The sequence below is a fragment of the Lepidochelys olivacea genome (genome assembly GCF_965140295.1).
Source record: "Lepidochelys olivacea isolate rLepOli2 genome assembly, chromosome: 23".
Taxonomy (NCBI): domain Eukaryota; kingdom Metazoa; phylum Chordata; order Testudines; family Cheloniidae; genus Lepidochelys; species Lepidochelys olivacea.
This window is the reverse complement of record NC_140433.1, coordinates 4,580,615-4,603,671: the sequence shown is the minus strand read 5'-3', so window position 1 is coordinate 4,603,671 and position 23,057 is coordinate 4,580,615. Positions and strand designations below refer to the sequence as shown.

Below are 23,057 nucleotides of genomic sequence, written 5' to 3'. Positions count from 1 at the left end.
CAGCCTCGCTCTGACAAAGGCCACGCCCCTCATGGTAATTCGCCGGAGCCCCGGGTGGATGGCCATGCCCCCCTCACACTGTGTGGGGGGCTGGGTGTCTGAACCATGACACTGATCGCCCTGTGTCTGTCTCAGATCCTGCCGGCTCCCACGCGCCCCCCAAGCATGACGCCCTGGAACGATCCTTCTTCGTCCGTATGAAATCCACCCTGACCAAGAGAGGGCTGCACGTGAAGACTTCTGGCTACAAGGTAAAGGGGCCTGAGGGAGTGATCTGCTGCATGTAGTGGCCTTAAATGCCAAACCCCTTGTGTTGGGGGGGCACACGCCTCGTCCCCAGTGTCTTCCTACTGAGGCTGATGGTGTGGGGGTGATCAGATCTGAGCTCCTTGCTCCCAAAGACCTGATTGATCAATTGCAATGCAAATGCCCAAAGCCTCCCTCCTTCCCCACTAGCTGATCACCTCTACTGAGCCTGGGTCATTTTCTCCTGTTCAGACCTCCCTGCAGGCCCTGCCCCTGATGCTTCCTCCCAGCTGAGGCTGTGCTCTGCTGCCCAGGGTCCAAGCTGTGAATGGTTGGTGCCAGCCTTTCCTTCTCTCCCCTTCCCTCCCAGTGGCTGGCAGCTCTGCAATGGAGCAAAAGTTCAAAGGGATCCAGGAGTCCGTGGCCGCTGGATCGGCGCAAGCAGGAGGCGCCTTGTGTCAGGAATCAAGACCTGCAGCAGAGCCAGTCCCGAGGGCAGCTGGTCTGGAGTAGGTTGCCTGATTGGCTGACTCCTGCTCTAACCACTAGGCATGACTGCCCGTATCCCGCTCTCTGACCCCTAGCTCCCTTTGACTCATTCCCGGCATGGCCTTGGCGTGAGGGGCCCAGACTCTCGGGCAGTGGTACGGCACGGGGACGCTGTCTCAGTGGATAAATGTTCCCCGCCCGTACACAACTCTCTCTCTTTCTCTCCGACCCCCCCCCCCCGCTCCCCACCACCACACACAGGTGATTCATGTCACTGGCCGTCTCCGCCCCCGCCTGCCGTCCTTCTCCCACGCCCATTCGGTCCTCAGCCGAGTCCTGGGGCTGGTGGCCCTGGCCCACACGTTGCCGCCTTCCACGCTCAGCGAGGTGCGCATCGAGAGCCACATGTTTGTGTTCCGGGTCAACATGGACCTGCAGATCGTGTACTGTGAGAGCAGGTGGGTTCAGGGGCAGGGGGCTGGGTCTGGAGGGACTCGGTTGGTGCCAGATTCTGTGCACAGCCACCCGGGGGTAAATCTAGAGCCATTGCAGTGGGTGTCTGGCCTGTGCCTTTTATTTTGGCCTCAGGTTAATACCTGATACAGCCTTGTATTCTGGGATTCTCTCTCGCCCTGCTACAAGGGATCTGTTCCGTTTCAGGCCCCAACTGGTGTGAAGCCACCGTCGCCCCATTGGCGTTGATGGGGCCAGATCCCCAGCTGGCGTGGATCTTACAGTCAATAGGGCCAGACCCCCCAGTTAGTGTCAACTGGAATCAGTGGAGCTGCGCCAATTTACCCACACTCGGGATCTGGCCCCTACCATCCAATAGCATCCTGGTGCATGCCAGGTCGCCACCCCTTCCTAGCCAGTCTCTATGCCGGGACGGGGGACAGTGGCATTCAGCTGGTCCACCCTTTCCCATCTCGCTCTGCTTCTCCCTGCCTTTATAACTCCCTGCCTCTCCTCCGCCCACAGGATCAGCGATTATATGGACCTGTGCCCCTCGGAGCTGGTAGGGAAAAGCTGTTACCAGTTTATCCATGGTGAGGATATGGAAGGAATCCGGCAGAGCCACCTGGACTGTAAGCATCCTAGTTACGGTCCCCTGCTTTGGTTTGCCCCAGCTCTTCCTCTCTTTGGGGTGAAGGGTCCATGCCATGTCGGTGGGGATAGGCATATAAAGGGACGTTTCAGAACCCAGCGGGCAGGGCTCTCTGCTGGATTTCCTAGCTTGTAAAATTCATCAGCTGGAGGCAGGAAGTGCTGTGGGAATGAGGCACTGGGCACCCAGGAGACCAGCTTCGTGTCCCAGATGTGCCACAGATCCCCTAGCATGCGTCACTTAAAAAAAAATCTCAGTGCCTCAGTTTCCCCCATCTGTACAATAAGGTTACTCATCCTTCCTTGGTCTGTTTCGACCGTCAGCTTTTCTGGGTGGGGACTGTCTCTCCCTGGGTGTGTGGGTCCAGCCCCTAGCACAACATGGTGCCCTGCTCTCAGTTAGTGCTACCGTGACACACAGCAAGTTGTGCTACCGTGACACACAGCAAGTTGTGCCTGCGTGCGGGATGCCGCCAGGTTCCTAGTGCAAAGGAAAGTTGTGTCCCCATCCTCTCCTGGGATACTTGCTGAACTGTCTCTGCCAATGGATTCTCCTCCCCCGTCACTGCCTCTGCAGGAGATGCCCCTGCCCTCTCCCTCTTTGTCATTTGCGTATTTTTGTTCCGCTTGGGTAAAGCTGCCTGCCCCGATCTGGGTCTAAGCTGCTTCTCTCCAGTGTCGGGAGCAGCTCCAAAGACCAAGTTGTCTCTGTGGCTGCTTGTTGAACTCTGGCTATGTCAGGTTTGCTTTGAGAGGGGTTCTGTTCCTGCCTCCCTGATTGTCCCTCCTGCGTGGGGTGCTCTCCCTGGCGACGGGGCCAGCCGTAATGCATGCACTCTGTCCATAGCTGGATTTCCTCCAGGCGGGCATGTGGCACTGTCTGTCCAGCAAGAGGTGCCATCAGACCTGTCCTTTCCCCAGCAGACCTGATGTGCTGAATCCCTGGCAAGTCTTGCTGAGCCTCAAGGGTCTTCGTAAACTGCAAACTGTCCCAATGGCTAAGTACTCATTTAAAACTTGACACCGTATTTCCAGTCTGAATGTGTCTAGCTTCAATTTCCAGCCATTGGATCATGTTAGACCTTCCTCTGCCGGACTGAAGAGCCCCCAGGTAGATACTGATAGGCTGGAATCAAGTCACCCCTTCACCTTCTCTTTGTTAAGTTAAATAGCTTGAGCTCCTTGAGTCTTATCACTATACGGCAGGTTTTCGGATCTTTTAATCATTTTTGTGGCTCTTCTTTGACCCCTCTCCAATTTATCAGCCTCCTTCTTGAACTGTGGGCCCCAGAACTGGACACAGGATTCCAGAAGCAGACGCACCGGTGCCAAACACAGACATAAGATAACCTCTCTGCTCCTATCTGAGATGCCCCTTTTTTATACATCCCAGGTTCGCATTAGATCTTTTGGCCCCAGTGTCGCACTGCGACTGCATGTTCAGCTGATTATCCAAATGTTTTTCAGAGCCACTCCTTCCAAAGGCTAGACTCCCCTATCCTGTAAGGACGGCCAACAGTCTTTGTTCCCAGGTGTATCCATTGACATTTAGCCACGTTAAGACACATAGTGTTTGCTGGTGCCCCGTTTACCAAGTGATCCAGATCGCTCTGTATCAGCGACTTGGCCTCTTCATTATTTACCACTCCACCAATTTTTGTGTCATTTCAGTGGTGATTTTCATGTTTTCTTCCAGGTCAGTGATAAAAATGTGAAATAGTGTAGGGCCAAGAACTGATCCCTGTGGGACCTCACTGGAAAGACATCTGTTGGATGTGGGTTTCCTGTTTACAGTGACATTTTGAGATCTATCAATTAGCCAGATTTAATCCATGTAACGTGTGCTATGTTAAACTAGGGGTTGATAGTTCCTTACCCAATGCTGATCTGGCTTTGGAGAAGTCCAAGCAGGCACCCAGGAATGGGCTGTGGATCAGCAAGGGGGTGCAAGAGACCTAGGGGAATATTGCAACCCCTTGTCTCCAGGGATGGATTTGGTCCGTGTGGTGTGTCTGAACGACGCACTAGCAGGCAATGGTTATGCCCCTGGGCAGGTGGGCTGATAGCAATCCTACTAAGCTAAGGAGTGTTGGGTTTGCTCAGTTCTTGGATGGGTGCCCTCTCAGGATCACTCAGGATGCTACAGGGAATAGTGCTCATGGCAAGTTAGGGAGCATGCTGCTCTCACTTGAGTCAGTGCTGACCCCAACATGGTACTAGGGGGGCTCTCCCTTTGCAGTCAGGGCTGGCCTTGCTGGTGGCGTTGCCACCTTTCAAATTGGATCCTGACCCCTTGTGATCATTAAAGATTCTCCGAACATCCCTGTCAGAATCCGAGCATTTAACCCCTGCTTGTCCAGGCGAGATCCCAACCCTGGAGATTAAATCCCTGCTCCCTAAACCACTCCCCTCCTGCTCCAGTTTCAACTGGACGCAGGATTCTTTCTACACTTCCTGGCCTAAACTGCAGGGCAGATGTTCAAACAGCTGCTGCATCCCACCTCAGAGAGGGAGCAGCTGGACTCGGGCCTTTATATGCAGCATGAAAGCTGCTTTGGATGAAAGGTGCAATCCGTTATTAATCATAACTAGCCCTTAACCTGTCAAACCTTTGAGCCGGGCCCTGGCGTGTATTATGGAGTCAGATAGCTTCAAAAGCCAGAAGGGACCACTGTGATCATAGAAATGTCGGGCTGGAAGGGACCTCAAGAGGTCATCACGTCCAGCCCCCTGCACTGAGGCAGGACCAAGTAAACTTAGATCAGCCCTGAGAGTCTGGTCTTAAAAACCTCCAATGACGGGGAGTCCACAACCTCCCTTGGACGCCTGTTCCAGAGCTTAACTCCCCCGAGAGTTCGAACGTTTGTCCTGATATCTCACCTAAATCTCCCTCGCTGCAGATTAAGCCCATTATGTCTTGTCCTATCTCCAGTGCACATGGAGAGCAAGTGATCATCATCCTCTTTATAACAGCCCTTAACATATTTGGTCGTCTACTCTGACGTCCTGTCTAACACGGGCCATAGGAATGCCCTGAATTAATTCCGGTTTGAACTAGCGCAGATCTCTTATATAAAAAACGTCCAGTCTTCACTGAACACTTGCCAGTGATGGGGAATCCACCGTGGCCCTTAGTCAATTGCACCAATGGTTAATTACTCTCACTGTTAAAAACTGACACCTTATTTCCAGTCTGAATTTGTCTAGCTTCCACTTCCAGCCATTGGATTGTGTTAGTCATTCCTCTGCTAGACTGAAGAGCCTATGATCACATATTTTTCCCCGTATGGTTACTGATAGGCTGGGATCAAGTAACCCTTTGACCTTCTCTTTGTTAACCTACACAGATTGAGCTCCTGGAGAATCTCACTATCAGGCAGGTTTTCCAATCTTTTTTATCATTCTCGTGACTCTTCTCTGACCCCTCTCCAGTTGATCAACCTCCAGCTTGAACTGGGGACATGAGCACTGGAGAGAGATGAAAGGGGCCACAGAGACATCCGAGATGATGACAAGCTGGATAAACCATTAAGAAGCCGTGGCTGTGATAAGTGGGACTATACCTTTCCTGGGATCGTGGGGAGGGTAAAAGCCCCTTTCTTGGCTCGCTGTGCTCATGATAGAGGGGAAGGGGTGGGGCCTGGCAGCCTTCAGCTGACAAACTTCTTTTTCAATTAGTGTTGAAAAAAGGCCAGGTCGTGACCCGCTATTACCGCTGGCTGCAGAAGAACGGGGGCTTTGTGTGGATTCAGTCGTGTGCCACCATCTCGGTCAATATCAAGAACCCCAGCGAGAAGAATATGGTCTGGGTCAATTACATCCTCAGGTGAGAGCACATGGTTGGGTTGTAACAAATCAGCAAGCTACCGAAGAGGGGCGTCGCTATTCTACATGCTGTGGCCATAGGGATAGATTCGCAGACCCTCCTGCTCCAAAAGCTCAGGCAGCTGCCACCCGCTGAGCTCCGGGGCAATCCCCATTCACTGCTGACTCTGTGGGGTCTAGGACACCCAGGTGAGCTGTTCTGAGTTCATCCAGGAGAGGGCAATGCTGTGTGCGCAGGCTGTCGGAGGATCCCAAAGCCCTGTATGATGAACTAATGTTTGGATTATGGGAGCAGCCAATCAGGATCAGTGCGGGGCTGTGTTCCCTGTAAGCTGCGCTGGGCAGGAGAGATTAAATGCCGCACAGCCAGGTGCCCCTCCTTCCACGTGCTGCTCTGTCCTGCAGCTGCTCCCGGGACCATCCTGCTGGCTGTGCGGGGGGGTGCTGATGTCAGGGTGTCCCCCTCCACCCAGCCCCTGTACCCCATCTCCGTAGAGCAGGGCGGAGGGGACACAGCTGGACTCAGAACTCAGAGCTACTGTGGAGAAGGGTGAATGGCTGAGTGCCTTTCTTAAAGAGACAGTGCACTGTTTCTGAGATTTCTCCAGCAGCAGCTCACACAGTATCTGTCTGTCTGTTACACACACACGCACTCTCTCTCTCCCCCTCCCCCTGCCCATGTACCCCCATCTCCGCAGAGCGGAGCAGGGGAGACACCAGGGCTCAGGACAGAGCAGGAGAGCTTTCAATGAGTGTCTTAAAGAGACAGCGCAGGGCATCTCAGAAACTTTCCCAGCAGCCAGCACACATGCTGTCTCTGTGTCTCTCTCACACACACACACAGAGTCTCTGTGACACACACACACACTGTCTGTGTCACACACTGTCTCACACATATTGTGTCTGTGTCACACACGCACTGTCTCTGTGTCACAATCTGTGTCTCACACACACTGTCATGCACGCACACGCATAGTCTCCGTGTCACACACACACACACACACTGTGTCACACACGCACTGTCTCTGTGTCACACTCACCTCCCAACCCATACTTGTATTATTGTTGTTGTTGGTACTTCTTGGTACTTCCTGCAATGCACATATATTCTCTGTAATTTTATTCTTTCCAAGTGTGTTATTTTAGTGTTTTGACTGGTCTATGCCTTTCATCATTTGTATTTCTCTCACACTTACATTTAATTCTTTGAGTAGTGAGTTCTAAAATGCCTAACCTGTCCTGGCTGGAGTAATTATCCCTATTTAACTTTTTAAAAATATATATTGTCCCTAGGTTTTTTTTGTTTCTCCTGGCGGTGCACATCCACACATACCTCAGTGCACGTAACATTTATTCCCCACATGGATGGAAAAAATTAGAGGGAACATTGCTGGGTGCTCTGTAAACACATAGGAGGAGATGGTCCCTATAGGCAGTAAATGACCTATCCTCCCAATCCCCATGGAAGTGGGGGCAGTATTTACTAGCCTCATTGTAAACTGAGGCACAGAGTCTTGTGGTGACTTGCCCACAGTCATACTGTGGCAGAGTTGGGAATAGAACCCAGGAGTTCTGCCCCACAGGCCCCCCTCGCTGCTCTAACCACACTCCCCTCACCCTTGCTCTAATCTCTAGACTATGCTCCCGCCTCAAGCTGGGAACGGAACCCAGGAGTCCTGCCTCCTAGTCTAGTGCTTTGCCCATCAGATCCAGCCAGGCTGGCTGATCGCTTTGTAAGTGTTTTAGTGATTAATACTCTTCATCGCAGCAGTTCCTGGTAGACAAGGATCCAGCTCCAGCCTGTTTTAGCTTGCACAGACTATTAAATATTGAGAGAAGCAGCAAACCTGATTGAAAACCTCCTTTGCCCCCCATCCCATTCCAGCAGGGCTGTAATTTGTTGAGAAAATATTTCTCTATAGCTGCAGAGTGTGGAAGACACCCTGGGAAATGTGATCTGAGACCAGCAGGTAGCTGCCATTTCCATCTCTATTGTCCACCTCCCTGCTAGGGCTGCAGGGGGAAATCTGCATCGCCCACAGTCCTGCTCTGATAGACGCACACAGAGCTGTGCGTCTCTGCTGGGCCCCATGCTCATGTATTCCAGGCAACGGTTTGCCCAGGTATAGGAACAGAAGCCCTCAAAGGTGTTTCGGAGTCTAACTTGCATTGAAATCAAAGGAGTCGGGTGCCTAAATACAGTCATCTATAGTAGCACTTAGAATCCCTGGTTGAGGTCACACGGGGAAATGGAGGCACAGGGAGAGGAAATGACATGCGCCATGCCACAACAGAGAAGGACATGGAACCTTGGAGGCCTGATTCCCAGACCCCTCTGCTCTAACCACTAGATATCACTCCCCTCCCTGACCTGGGACTAGAACCCAAGAGTCCTGACTCCCAACTCCCTTCTGTTCTAACCACTAGACACCACTCCTCTCCCTGAGTTGGGAACAGAACCCAGGAGTCCTGGCGCCCAGCCTCCCTACTCTAACCACTAGATACCACTCCCCTCCCTGCATTGGGACTAGAATCCAGGAGTCCTGACTCCCAGCCCCCTCTGCTCTAAACACTAGACCCCATTCCCCACCCAGAGCCCCTAACCTGTGCTGAGAGCTTCACAAACCCACAGTAAAAGATAGTGGGGGGATGGGGGGGAAACAGAGGCAAGCCCCAGATCCTCAAAGGCATTTAGGGGACCTAATTTCCACTGATTTCTGTGAGAGGATCCAGGATACGAAGTGACTTGTCCAGGCTCACCCTGCAGACCTAGGACTAGAACCTAGGTCTCCTGACACAGTATGTCTACGGAGCAGCTGGAAGAAGGCCAATGGCATTTTGGGCTGTATAAGTAGGAGCATTGCCAGCAGATCGAGGGACGTGATCGTTCCCCTCTATTCAGCATTGGTGAGGCCTCATCTGCAGTACTGTGTCCAGTTTGGGCCCCCACACTACAAGAAGGATGTGGAAAAATGGGAAAGAGTCCAGCGGAGGGCAACAGAAATGATTAGGGGACTGGAACACATGACTTATGAGGAGAGGCTGAGGGAACTGGGATTATTTAGTCTGCGGAAGAGAAGAATGAGGGGGGATTTGATAGCTGCTTTCAACTACCTACAGGGGGTACAGTGGATACAGGGGGGTTCCAAAGAGGATGGATCTAGACAGTTCTCAGTGGTGGCAGACGACAGAACGAGGAGTAATGGTCTAAAGTTGCAGTGCGGGAGGTTGGATATTAGGAAAAACTTTTTCACTAGGAGGGTGGTGAAGCACTGGAATGGGTTCCCTAGGGAGGTGGTGGAATCTCCTTCCTTAGAGGTTTTTAAGGTCAGGCTTGACAAAGCCCTGGCTGGGATGACTTAGTTGGCGACTAGGTCTTGCTTTGAGCAGAGGGTTGGACTAGATGACCTCCTGAGGTCCCTTCCAACCCTGGTATTCTATGATTCTGTGATTCCCCGCATGGGTGGGCAGACACGAGCCAGCTCAGTCCAAACAGCAGCAGAGCCAGAGTGGCTCAGGCAGTGGGGTGGGCCAGCCACCCTCGTACAAGCCTGCTCGACTGCCCAAACTGCTCCAACCACGCTGCTATTTTTAGTGTGCAACCTTGATCAGCACTCCCCGCTGGCGTGTGGATACAGCCATAGTCTAGTGCCCTGGCTGCTGTGACACCTGGGCCTTTGCACCAGGCCCAAGCAATGGATCTGGCCGTAAATATCCCTTCATCGGGGGCCGCCCCTCAGCTTAGCTTGGCGTGCCATTTCGCTGCACAAGGCGGCTGTCCCTTCAGCGCCGAGAGGCACCCGGATGTGGCCCCTGACCTTGACGCTAGACCACTTCAGGCGCAAAAGAAGATGTACATTTTTAACAGCGAAAGCAATTAACCCGCGGAACAATTCACCCCGGGTCGGGGTGGATTCTCCATCACGGACCATTTTTAAATCAAGACGGGATGTTTTTTAAAAAGCACTGCCCTAGGAATGATTTGGGGGCTGTTCTCTGGCCTGGGTTATGCAACAGGGGTCAGACTAGATCAGTGGTTCTCAAACGTTTGTACTGGTGACCCCTTTCACATAGCAAGCCTCTGAGTGCGACCCCCCCCCCATCAATTAAACACTAGTTTATATATTTAACACCATTCTAAATGCTGGAGGCAAAGCGGGGTTTGGGGTGGAGGCTGATCGCTCGCAACCCCCCATGTAATAACCTCATGACCCCCTGAGGGGGTCCCGACCCCCCAGTTTGAGAACCCCTGGACTAGATGATCACAATGGTCCCTTCTGGCTTTGGAGAATTTTGGTCACTGGCCTCCGTAGCGTCAGAAAACGGCTCTGAGCAAACATCGCAGGATGGGTGTGACACTGCAAAAAATCGCCACTAGTCTGGAGTGTCTCCCCCACCTGCACCATTAAAGCGACTCCAGAATGACACACTTTCTCTGGCGAGGAGAGGGGTTTTTTTTTTTTTATATCTAAAATAAATTAATATATGAATGACTACAACAGATGGTTATTAATGGCTGTTTTTTTTCCCCCCGCTAAAGCAAAAGGAGCTATTATTATGCTAATCCTGTAAGTAATTACAGATACCAGTGTATGATTTGTCAGGGTGATTAGTATTTTAGTTAATTAGTGCTGTAATTACAGAGACTAATTAACTTTCTCTCAGCCTTGCCGGAATGGAAACTTATTTACTTTCTTTTCTCTGGGAAGCAGCACGTGATGAATGATGAGGGGGCGGCAAGGGGGACCCTCCCCATCCCAACCCAGACCGAGCCCACTGTCAGCAGGTCGCTCTCGGGGGCGCTCCCCTGTCGCTAGCCTCCCCAGTCATGCGCCCTGGCTGGGCTAGATTGGAAGGGAGACCAGCTAGTGGTTACTCTCTATATTGTTATATGGGATGGGACTGTGATTTACAGAGAGGGTCTGGGGGACTCAGGACTCCTGGGTTCTATGGCTAACCCTGGGAGGACAGTGCAACCCAGTGATTAGTTCTCTATAGCAGGAAGTGGCTAGAGAAGGGGACCAGGACTCCTGGGTTCGCCTCTCAGCTTAGAGCGAAGGGAAGCCTAATGCTTAGAATAGCATATGTCCTGTTTCACCTTCTGTAAGATGATGGGGGGTTGTCATGGCTACCTTGTAGGGCTTCTGGCGTAATTATTGTTAATAAAGTGCTTTGGGATCCTTGGAGTCAAGCTGATACAAACATGGAGGAGGGTGGGCCAATTTCACTCCTGGTGTAGCACAATCTACCTCAAGGGAGTTACACTGCTGCACCGTGACGCTATGGGTGTTACACCAGGGGAGAACTTGGCGCTGTGCTTTTCCCCTTCCTCCCCACTCCGAGCTCTGGCAGAGCCGTTTGCAGGGGACGGCTCATTTGAATCAGAGCCAACTCTGCCCGTCCATAAACAATGAAACCCCAAAGCTGGCTGTTTTCTAAAAGAGAGAGCTTGCGATTTCCAATCTGTCCTTGTTTGTTCTTGGACAATAAGGCGATAGCCCTAGTGGAGTTGTTTTGCAGAGACCAGCCTGCAGGTGGCTGGCTGTGTCAGCTTGAAATCAAGTTTTCCTTCTTCGGTTCTTTTGTTAGGGCTCAGTTGGTTTAATTTCATGGCCTCCCAGCAGGCTTAGCAGTCTACCAAGGATCAGCACACACTGCTCTGTCTCCTTTGGGAGGCCCTTTCTAGGATGGCTTGGGGGATAGGAGTACTAGACTGGGCCACAGGAGACCTAGGTTAAATTCTCAGCTCCCTCACAAACTGCCTGTGACCCTGGCAAGTTACTTAGACACCTAAGTCCACCTTTTAGATGCCGCTGACATTTTCAAAGGTGGCGCCTAAGCCCATGGGCACCTAAATCTCCTAGGTGCCTACGGGCTTGTCTGTACAGAGACACTCAGAGCTGGTCTACACTAGACGGTTAGATCGACTCAGCTACATCACTCAGGAATGTGAAAAATTCACACCCCGAGAGACACAGTTAAGTTGACCCAAACCCAAAGCACTAGATTGATTGATTAAAACTTCTTCCAGCTACCGCCTCTTGGCAAGGAGGATTTACTACAGGTGTACCGCTGTGCAGTTTCTAGTGTAGACCTAGTTTCAGGAAAGTTTAGTCTGAATTCACTTTTAAAATGGATTAGTTGAACTGAACTAAACCCCTCCGTGGGTGCTCTTATCCAGAATTAAAATGGACTTAATTTGATTTAGCTGAATTCACTTCTGAAGTGAAATAGAACCCAGGAGTCCTGACTCCCAGCCCCTCTCTGCTCTAACCACTAGACCACACTCTGCTCCCAGAGCTGGGGATAGAACCCAGGTGTCCTGAATCCCAATCATCCCACTGTGCTCTAACCACTGCCCTTCCAGACCTTGAATTCAAACCCAGGAGTCTTGGCTCTTAGTTCCCTGCTCTAATCACTAGCCCATACTGCCTCCCACGGCACCTAAGCTTGTGCTACAGAAATCCCATCCATGGAGGGAACAACCTGATCTGTTGTTTCTCTGATTTACTTTTGCCAAACCCTTTTAGCAAACCCGAGTGTAAGAACACGGCCCTGGACATCTTCCAGCTGCCTGGGATTCCAGCCCGACAGACCGATGCCTCCGACGTGTCCGACTTGGAACCCGACTTCAAAGGTAAAGTTCACTGCTGCGCTCTGATGGGTATTTTAGCTTTGGCTTTGCCAATATACCCACCATGAAGGAATTAACTCAGGGGAGTTCTCTGGCCTGTGTCACACAGGGAGGTCACACTAGATGATCACAGTGGTCCCTTCAGGCCTTACAATCTATGAATGCCCCAGACTAGCAGTCCCAGCCCCATCTCTCTAGGTGAGCCAGGGGGGAGAAGGGGGGAGGCTCTTTTTTCTAAGCCATTTCTAGCCCCATTGCGGCTCTGGGAGGTACAGTCATGCAGGGGGTGGGGAGCTATTCAAAAAGGAGTGCTCTCCCTTCTTCTAAGTCATGACCCCAGAGGGCATTTCACTGTGGTTGTGGGAGATTTGGGCTTGCAGATAAGGGGCAAAAAGTAAGCCCTGACTTCATGATCATTAAGGATCATTTTCATCAGCAACCTGAGGGCATCTCCTCAGCTGGCATAAATCAGCCAAGCTCTGACTGCCACAGAGCTCCAGTGATTCACACACGTTAACCCCCTGTGTCCTGGCCAAATTCCAGTTTGGGCAAGAACTATCAGCTTCCCCTAATCCTTCTGCAATTTCAAATACACGGGGGGGTTCATGTTCACTTCCTTGCCTGTTCTATGGCTTTTAACAGGCCGCTGCACCCCACCCCAGAGGTAGCTGCATTTCAGGGAGGGTTGAAATACATCATCTCTCCTACCCATTACAGGGGCAAGTATCATGGGGCTTTTTGACTGAATGCTTGTAAGGTGCTTTAAGATCCTCCGGGGAAGGATGCCACAGCAGGGCAAAGCATGGTTAATTTCACTCCAGACACAGCCTCATCTTAATTAACCTCTCTTGGCGTATGATAAATTATATCATAGGGTCATGCTCCGAGATAGCATAGTGTGGCAGTCCTTTGCTAGGGGGTCAGATCGTGTGTGTGTCGGGGAGGCGGATTTCCAGGGACGGTAGAAACTTTGGATCTGCAGGTAAATTCCTGCCCCTCACAAACACTCAGTACTCGTGTTCGTCTCTTGCCAGGCTCCCTTTGACAACCTCCCAGGTAGCAGCATGCACAACAGAGGAGCATACTTCACCCCTCTCAACTGCTTTTCATTTGAGGATCTCAAAGCACTTTACAGGCATTAATTAATGCAACCTCCTGGGACATAAGGATCTATTGTCCCCACAGGAGAGACCAGAACCCAGGAGACCTGGCTCCCACTATCCCTTTCTAACTACCTCTTCTCAGCCCCCACTTCTAGCTTTCAAATCTGACAGCGCCATGGTAGGCTCTCTGGAGTCCCAAAGGATCACAGGGCTAAAGCTGCGGGAAACATCAGGTTTGCCCTAGTCATAATGAATTCCACGCACCCTCCTCCTCATAGTGCACTGGAAGCCAGGTCAGTGTATCAGACCCCTACGCCTGTGCCAATGTACGGTCTGCCAGGGTCCTACTCGGTCATCACCACTCTCCCAGCAACCACCAAGGACCCCCTTCGGGCTGGCCTACTTGAAAGATACCCAACTCTTGCTTTTCACACTCACCAGTTGCTAAAATCCTCCAGTATTATTCTTAGGTGTATTACGGTAGCGCCTAGGAGCCCCAGCCAGAGACGAGAACCCCATTGTGCTAGTTGATTGCGATTAGGTGTATTATGGTAGCCCCAGTCACATGCCAGGGCCCCACCATGGTAGGTGCTGTACAAAGACAGCCCCAAAGAGCTGACGGTCCCACTATAAGACAGGAGACATCAGATGGGGACAGATGAATGGGGGAGCCTGGGGAACCAGTTGAGACCGTGTTAGTCAGCACCTACTGTTGCTTCCTTAAAAGCTGACCATAGACACACCCCACCCTAAACATCTCTCCAATCCAGCCCAGCCTCTCTCCCTCCCCCTGTGTTACTGTAGTTACGTGAGTACGGAACCCTGTGCATCCTACTTCAGACAGCAACCTGCAAAGCCTGGTTACGTATGCGAAATCCAGAGCAGACAGAGCTACAATGACCGAGTAGAGGGTTGGCCCACGGCCTAGTGGCAGGGTGTGACTACACCAGAAGATAGTATTAAATTGGTCGAAAGTTTCCCATCAAAACAGTTTTCAGATGAAAAATTGGGTTTTTGTGGAAACCAGATTTTTCACGCTGAGTGCCTGTGTCCTGTGGAAAACATACATTTTGCATGGGAAAAACAAACTAGTTCATCCAAAACCGGAAGTATTTTGATTTGGATATGCTACCACAGAGCCTCATAGGAGTTGTAGTGTGGTTGGCTTGTGTCCCCATTCTCCTGTATGGGCTGGGATCCCTGGCCAGACCACATCTCCCATGATACCCCACAGCTAAGGACTCCCATGGTGCACGATCTCCCTTCTGCAAGAGGCAAGACCCAGAGGCATCGTGGGAAATGTCATCCAACAGAGAGCCTGGCCAATAGAGCGTAGAAGCAGGAGGCTTTCCATGATACACAGTGGCAGCATTTCCAAATAGATTTTTTTGTCCAGATGAAATTTTTTTGGTATTCAAATCTGATGGGAAAAAAAATGAAATGTGCTGTAGAAAACTCAGACAAAATAATGTACTGTGTTGTTTTTAGGCTTGGCAGAATTCAAGTTTTATAATTTCAACCCCTATTAATGTTTATTTTAAGCATTTTTAAAATTTATCAATTTAAATTTTCAACATGGCGAGAAACTACGGGGTGTCAGACAACTATTTATTGACAGGACCCATTGAAATTCAAAACATTAAAGCGTTATGTCTGTTAAACCCCATGTCAAAATATGCTAAGGAGCCTTAAATCAAGCTGGAATAAGTTCCCTGGTAGCATTTTTCTTACTTTGCCTATCTGTACATTTCTATTATTATCAATGGAAATATTATTTCATCGGTTTGCATGTGAAAATGGTGAAATAAGCATTTACCGACAAAAAAACAAATCCTTCCAAATCTAGTTGTTTTTAATTTTAAAAAAATCCATGGAAAATATCCATTTTCTGACCAGCTCTACATGTAGAGAAGAAACCAGCACTGGCCCTTGGTGACGAATGAAATAGATGGGACCCAAACAGCATTTCCCCATCTCCAATGTATTGCCCTATAGAGAGGATCCAAGTTTGGGCCCTTAACCAGCCCAGAGCATGAAGGAATCCTATTGCACTGAAGCTATAGACAACCCTGGAGACAGGCAGGTTGGGCTAGTGATTAGCGCACAGCCCTGTGCATTGTGTCGCCCGGGTTCTATTCCTGGTTCTGGTACAGTGTGACCTCGGGCGCTGCTCAGCATCTTGGTTTCTCCGTCGGTATAGCAGAGGTGGTCAGCGCTGTGGCGCTGAACCGGAGTTGTAATATTCAGATGGAAGAAAAGCACAAACTTATTAAGGGAGCTAATCTTTGTCCTCTCCTCTTTGGCCATAAGGCTGAGAATCAGATCCGACCTGGCAGGAGGGGGACAGTCTAAGAGGAAACATGCCGTGTTGACTTTGCATCGCTGGTTTGTGCATGCCATGAGGTTGTGATCATTAGCTGCTCTGCAGGTAGGAAGCAGCTATAAAATGGGATGTAACCTCCCATTAGGTGTCTCGCTGGAAAAATATTTTGTTAGATAAAATAAACCCATCGCCTGCTGGCAGAAAGCAGCTAGGTGGAGTTTAACAACCTCCGTCCAGATCCCTTGCTGAGTAGGCTGCTCCTGAATCACCTTCTCTTCTTCCCTTCCAGAGAGCGACCATGGGCCGGAACACAAGCAGGGGAACCAGTTTCTGCCCAAAGCGGCTGGGGCCTTGGCCAAAGGTTACTCCCGGAGCACTCTGGATGATGGGGCCCGTTGCTCCATGGCGGAGAACGACGCCAGCAGCCCGGAAATGAGCTACAAGGATGAGGACGTGTCGGAAGGCGCTGGGGCGAGCGACGCCGAGAGCAGGCACAGGGGGCCCCGGAGCAAACGGATCAAGCTGGAATTCCAGCCGGAGAGCCCCCCCCGGGAGGCCTCGCTCGTCAGCACTGAGGAGTCGGACAGCGGCAGCGAGGAGGAACCTGATCTCCCGCCCCAGCTGGTGGCGCTGGAGAGGAGGGTGAACGGGTACAATATGGCGGCAGGGAGGAACGCGGGGCCGAGCCAGCCTTGCACATCGGAGTTCGCCTCCGTCATCCAGACCCAGAGGAGCTACCCACCGAAAACCAGTGCAGCGCTTAGCATTAAGACAGAGCAGAGCCAGGCTCCCAAGTACGACAAGGCCGCCCTGTGGACCTACCCCTCTGCCCGGGATGCCCTCCACGAGGGACCCCCCTACACTGTGAGCAAAGCACTTAGCCTGGAGAAGCCCATTCTGAGGCAAGCCACTTCCCACTTGTACGTCTCCATCCCGGACTCAGTCCTCACCCCTCCCGAGATGGACAGCAGCGGAGGCCTGGCCAAGGCCCCCTTCAGCACATCTCCCCGGGCTATGCTGCCGGCCCCCTCAGCTGAAACGCTCTCCCCGCCGCTCTCGGGCTCACCGTGCGAGGAAAGGGCCACGTCGACGCCCTTCGCCCCCCTGGTCTATCCTGGCGAGATGGAGGCGCTCCAGCGGTTCCACGCGGGGAACGTGGTCCTCCCGCTGGTGCACCAGCTTGGCGGGCACCACGGCATCGCCAGCACCACCGGCTCCCAGAGCCTCTACACCACCAGCACTATCCGATACGCCCCAGCTGACGTGACCCTGGCTGTGCCAGGCAATGTGCTGCCTGCCTCCCATGCAATCAACCTCATGGACATCGGCAGCGTGGAGTCCAAGGCCTCCATGGAACTCATGTACCACCACATCCAGCGGCTCAACATGGTGGCGCCGTTCGGGAACTCAGCCAGTGCCACCGGTTTGGCGCAGATTTCGGGCGCCGCGGGGGGCGTTTTCACAGCTGCCGAATCCTTGTTCTCTACGCTGCCCTTCTCCATGGCCAGCGGCGGCATCCACAGCCTGTCAGCTACAGAGCGCAAAGAGGACTAAGCCACGCAGCTGCCCTGAAGGCGTCTCGTTAGATACGCCACCCCGAACTGACTCTGCACTGAGCTCTGCGCTGAAGTCCGTGCTCCTTTGAAACTCATCTCGGGGGCTCGCGACCACAGGAGCTGCTGGATGTTTCAGCAGGGAAAAATCTTTATTCTGGAATCAATCCTCATGTCTCATTCCCCCGCCCCACAACTAAATCACAGCACAAATCAGTATTCTGCTCCCTGATTCATAGCTTTATCCTTCTGGGTCAGATGCTCCTGTTACGCTGGTGTAAATCCAAAGCAGGTCCATGAGTTACTCCAGATTTACACCAGAAAACAGAATCTGCACTTTTTAAAAATCAGCTACCCTTTGTGGAAGAGCCAGAATCACAGCAAGCATCAGCTCACCCCTCCCCCCCTTCCTGATTTATATCTTTAAAAGCAGGATGAGCTTCCTTCCCCTCTTTGCCTTTTCTCCCATTATTGCATAATGGTGCATGGGAAGAAAGGACGCTTTGCACTCATGACGTGACCCGATTTCCATCAAAAAATGGAGCCAGGCTGATTTACAGCAGTAGAGGATCTGGCCCCTCGTACTTTTCCAGCTTCAAAATGCTGTATAAACGTTAATCAATCCTTACTGCCAGACACTTATTATGGAGCTGAATATCATCCCCATTGTTGAAACTGGGGGCCAGATTCTGTTCCTCTTCTGTTACACGGGGGTAAAATCTGGAGTGATTCCATGGTAACCAAGAGCAGAACAGGGTTTGGGGAAGCCAAGACACCGAGAGAGCAATGTAAATTGGAGCAAATGGATGCAGCTTCCGTAGAAATCTGTGGGGTAAATGCAGCAGGGAGGGCATGAGTAGCAAAGTGAGTTGCTTATTCTGATCAGTGGGGAAGGCAAAATGAGGTGACTTACACCCTCTCCATAGCTGCTTTAATGTGTAAGACAATGCGCCCATCCCTCATCACCTCCTCTTTATCTTACCAGCTCCAGGTGGCTGCTTCTCTTACCCCTCCCAGCCCTGTTGGCCTCTTCAGCTTGTAAGTTTCAGTCGTATCCCAGCCGCATATAACTGCAGGTAAGACTAATTGACCACTTATGCCTGTTTTCTGACCCACCGAGCAGTTTGGCCCAGCGCTCTGTAAGGGCTAACTATGCTTAAGTGCTTTTCCTTGCAGATTAACAACAAAATAAAGAGAGTGCTTTGATCTTTCGGAGTGGGTGACAGGGGATGGATCAGTTGGTGATTGCCTCTTCTGTTCCTTCCCTCTGGGACACCTGGCACTGGCTGCTGTTGGAAGACAGGACACTGGGCTAGATGGACCTTTGGTCTGACCCAGTATGGCCGTTCTTATGTTCTTCAGCCAGGCCTTCTGCTACCCTGCTCTGTGCCAGCAGCAAACTTCCTTTTATTCCTCCCTAGAAGGAGGGGGAATTGGTTAAAAAAAAAAAGAGAGAGGCTTCTCCCCCAACTCCACTGAGTGTTTTTCTCCTATTCAAGGAAGGATGAATGGAAGCTGGATGCAAAGAAAAGGGTTTCCAGGTTGCTCTAGCGGCTTGGCTGGAGAGTTCCTGTTCTTCTCATTACCATCATTTTCATGGCAGGGCCTTTTTCCTAAGAGGGAGTGAGCGAGCCCTCTCCCCAGCTTCCAGTGGCTTCAAACACTAGCTATACTCAGCTGAAATCCAGCCCACACAGCCACAAATTGCATTTGCTTTTAAGCTACAGCAAGAGCATTTGCACACACCTCCCTGTCAAATGTTGCTTAAGATACTCGATAAACGCTTAAATGGTCATTCGACCAGAGTGTGTAAGAACGATGGTCATCTGTGGTTAGGGCTTCCACCCACAGTTCAGTCCCCCTGATTCCTCTATTTCTTTATCCAAAGGGGAACAACTTCAACAGGAGAATCTGAGAGCCTGACATCAGAATATCCCATTGGTTAGGGCACACCTGAAAGGTGGGAGACCCCCGTTCAAATCCTCTTTCATCATCTGGGAGAGAGGGGAATTGAATCCTGGTCTCCCACACCTCCGGTGAGTGCTCCAACCACCAAGTGGGCAGCATCTCCTTCTTCTCTGGCCAGATTTGAATAGGACCCAAGTATATAGGTGTGCTCGGAGCATGGCCACCGGCTCAAGACTCGCAAGCAAACGCCTATCTTCCTCAGGTGTGTAGATCATGCTAGGGCCTAGGCATGAGATAGACACCCAGATGCCTTGAATGAGGCATTGTGCATATGCCCAGAGGCAGAAACTTGGGTACCCAGGGAAGATTTAGGCACCAGGTTTAGGCAACTAACCAGTTATGCCGAGCAGGGGTGGGGGGGTTGTGGATTGGGATGGTGCCCGAATCAGAGATTTAGGTGCCTAAATGCCTTTATAGATCTGGGCTGTCATTCAGCAAAGTCATTGGAAGCGACACTGATTTACTGTAGTCCCTTATTCCTTGATGTGTATTTAAAGCTGTTGGAATGACAGCCCTGCCAACTGACCCCTGCCATGGTAAGCCCACCCACTAGGGATGAGAAGTTCCATTTCTGTGGTCTGTTCAATCCATGGCTTTTGCGCTGAGATTGCCAAGAGGGGGAACTGCTGTGGGGCCAACTAGGAACTAAATTAAGATCAACTAATTTCCCAGATCACCGCACACCAGCGAGCAGTGTTCACGGTCACGCTGGGCTGGATTTGAACCAGTGACTAGTTTGAAAGGCTGGCATTGTACGACAGAGCCTCTTCCAAGCAATCCAACCGCTCCCCCTGCAAACACAGCCCTTCAACTGAATGATCCAACAAAAATAAGCCCTCAGGGGGGTGCCAGAGCCACCTCTGAACCCCTTCCTTCCTGCAAGCTAGGAGAACAAAAGGAGGCAAAGAGAACTCCATTGGCTGCACTTAAAAAGGTAAACCGATGTCATGACTTTTAGCACTTATTTAAAAAAAAAAAAAAGAGATTTGTATAATTCTGTTAAACAAAACCCAACCCCAACCAGTAGTGCTTATATGCCACGTTCTTTTTCTGTAACTTTTGCTAAAGGATCTCTGTGTGTTTTTTTAATTTTTCCATTCCCATTCGTCCGATGAAGGTAGCTTCCATCGTTGACTGGGTGTTGTCATTGTGGCTGCTTTCTGCGGTCCAGGATTTCAATGAAAATAAAATTAAAAAAAAAAAAAAAAGGAATCAACTTGTTTCTCCCCTTTTGGTTTCATGAAAAGAAACCATGAAATGAATGAAACGCCATGGAACAGCAGCAGAACATGTCAGCTCCCAGCAAGACACAGGGCTTGGGGCGGGGATGGAAACCCACTGTGAACAGCCAAGGATTTGATTGTCAAAGGTGCTGGCAGCCACAACTGTTGCCAGTCTTAATGGGAGTTGTGGGTGCATGGCACCTCTGAAAATCAGGCCATTTGCTTGCAAACATGCCTTAAATTGGGGAGTAGGTTTCAGTTTGGTACCAGGGAATTCATACACACATCTATCCCTGCCTCTCTAGCAGAGGCCCAGAAGCTGTCAGTCAACAGCACATGATCTGTGAAGAAGCACCCAGTGTATTTTCAATGATGACTGGATCTGATGGCTATTTGCTAGCAGATTTAAAGAAGTGAAGTGATTTTCACGACAGCAAAACTCACTCTGTCAGACTTTCCAAAGCTGTGCTTAAGAATACCTGGAAAGGTTTCAGACTGACAGGAATTGGGCAGATGGATGGTCCCTACTTTAATCCCTCTCACAGGAAATGCAGCTGGACAATGCATTAAAACAAGACATTCAGAGCCATAGCCCTGGACTCAGCAGCTCTTCTGAGGTAAGTTACATGAGGGGGCTTTTATTTTTGGGTCCAGGGAAGAGAGCAGGAGACCCTTCCACTGCTCTTTGCATTTTCTGTTCCGTTCTTGCTCCATCTCTTACTGCTTACACCCTCCTTTGTCATTAGCTTTCATGCATACATGGCATTTAAAAGAAATAAAATTATTAGTCAGTAATGTTTCACATTCAATCATATGCTTAGAAGCTTCAATATTTGACTGCAGTTTTCTTCTTTAGATCTGGGTAAATATTCTCCCTTTCAGATGAGGAAACTGACTTGGCCACAGACCCAGCCAGTGTCAGAGCAGGGGATAAAACCCAGGAACACCAAAGCAAACCCATCCCTTACACTTAGCACTAGGCCACACTCCTTCCCAGAGCTGAAAATATAACCGAGGATTCTTGACTTAATCCCTTGCTCCAGACACTAGACCATGCTTCATGAATAACCATCCGACATTGCTTCATCTTGCTCAAGTACATCAGTAAAACGAAAAGGAGTACTTGTGGCACCTTAGAGACTAATCAATTTATTTGAGCATGAGCTTTCGTGAGCTACAGCTCACTTCGCTGTAGCTCACGAAAGCTCATGCTCAAATAAATTGGTTAGTCTCTAAGGTGCCACAAGTACTCCTTTTCTTTTTGCGAATACAGACTAACACGGCTGTTACTCTGAAAAAAGTACATCAGTGTTTCACTCAAACTCAAAGGGAAAAGAAGAGATTTTACGTGATAAGTTAATGTAAACTTCTACAAACTTTACTGGGCGAGCTGCTGCATCCATCATGGAAAGCAGCTATCAGAAGGTTATCAGAAAGATTCTCGTAGAAATTGCTTCAAAATAATGAGGACTGGCAGCGTTTGCAAAGCCCAGGCTAGTTATAGGGCTCATCTAGTCTCTTGGGCATTGTACCTCTTGGGTATTTCAAAAGGTGCTCGCCAAATGAGCCAAGCAGCAGACACCATAGGGAAATAGGACAGAGTTTATAAACTGGAGAAAAAAGTTCTCACAACAGCTATTAGTGAAATGTGCCAAACTGACAGTCCTATATGTTTTATTCACAACACACACAACATGCCTGCATGGTGCTTTAACAGACAAGTCCCTGCCCCAAAAAATTTACAGTATAATTTAAATAGGTGGACAACTAATAAGGAAAAAAGGCAGATGCCTCAGAAAGGGAAGAGAGCTAATCGTCATTAGAAAGGCCAGGCAAAAGCAGCAGGTCAGATGGAGATATCAGCAAGACACTGAAACCCTCAGGAGAGATGCTACAGCAGTGCAAAGCAGATTAAGTACACCACAGAAGCTGCAGCAGGGGAAAATGGTCCAGGTATGTTTTGCATTAGTTAAGAAAACTGCGATTAACACATTCCATCTGCTCAACTCCTCACCTTCCAGAAGCCCGTAATGCCAAATGCTCTGAAGGTCATTTACATCAATTACTAATGCATGGAGCAGAGTCATTTCCAGTGCACAACCCCTGGGGACGTTGCCTCTGCGAACTATGCATTGCCCAGAGAGCTTTAAATCAATGGGGTTGCCACCTCTGGTTTGAAAAATAGCCAACGTGTCTTTATCACCCGGCTTTCATGAGCATCATTTCCTGGAGGCCGAGAGACGGGACCAAATTCTGCTCTATCAAATAGTGTAAAGCTGGAATAATTCCATAAGATCCTCTTAGTATTTACTCCCCACACAGGAGGTGCTAGGATACCAAGTGCAAGACTTCCTAATTCACAGACTAATATTGTCCTCTGGTATTCCTACAAAGTAAGAGGATTTTGTTGGAGGGATGTCAGAACACTACAAAAAGCCTCACACCTAATTATTTGCACATCCTTTGCATTTTTTGGCTGGGGGTTTTAGAGCACTTTGTAAAAGCTGCTATCCCTAGTGCTGTGTTGGAAAAATGCTTGTAAAAGCTGCTATCCCTAGTGCTGTGTTGGAAAAATGCTTGCAAAAGCTG

General features: G+C 50.3%; 1 protein-coding gene across 2 annotated transcripts in view; it reads left to right on the top strand.

Moving 5' to 3' along the window:
* The window catches only part of NPAS1 (neuronal PAS domain protein 1), a 99,918-nt gene extending 78,674 nt beyond the window's left edge, over positions 1-21,244 (top strand). For both annotated transcript variants that reach the window (XM_084612169.1, XM_084612170.1), the window contains exons 7-12: positions 136-251; positions 997-1,193; positions 1,714-1,820; positions 5,518-5,665; positions 12,195-12,301; positions 16,014-21,244. In XM_084612169.1, the coding sequence (XP_084468295.1) occupies positions 136-251; positions 997-1,193; positions 1,714-1,820; positions 5,518-5,665; positions 12,195-12,301; positions 16,014-17,278 (1,940 nt within the window). In that variant the 3' untranslated portion in view covers positions 17,279-21,244. The remainder of the gene's footprint in view (positions 1-135; positions 252-996; positions 1,194-1,713; positions 1,821-5,517; positions 5,666-12,194; positions 12,302-16,013) is intronic.
* The last annotated feature ends 1,813 nt before the right edge of the window (positions 21,245-23,057 follow it).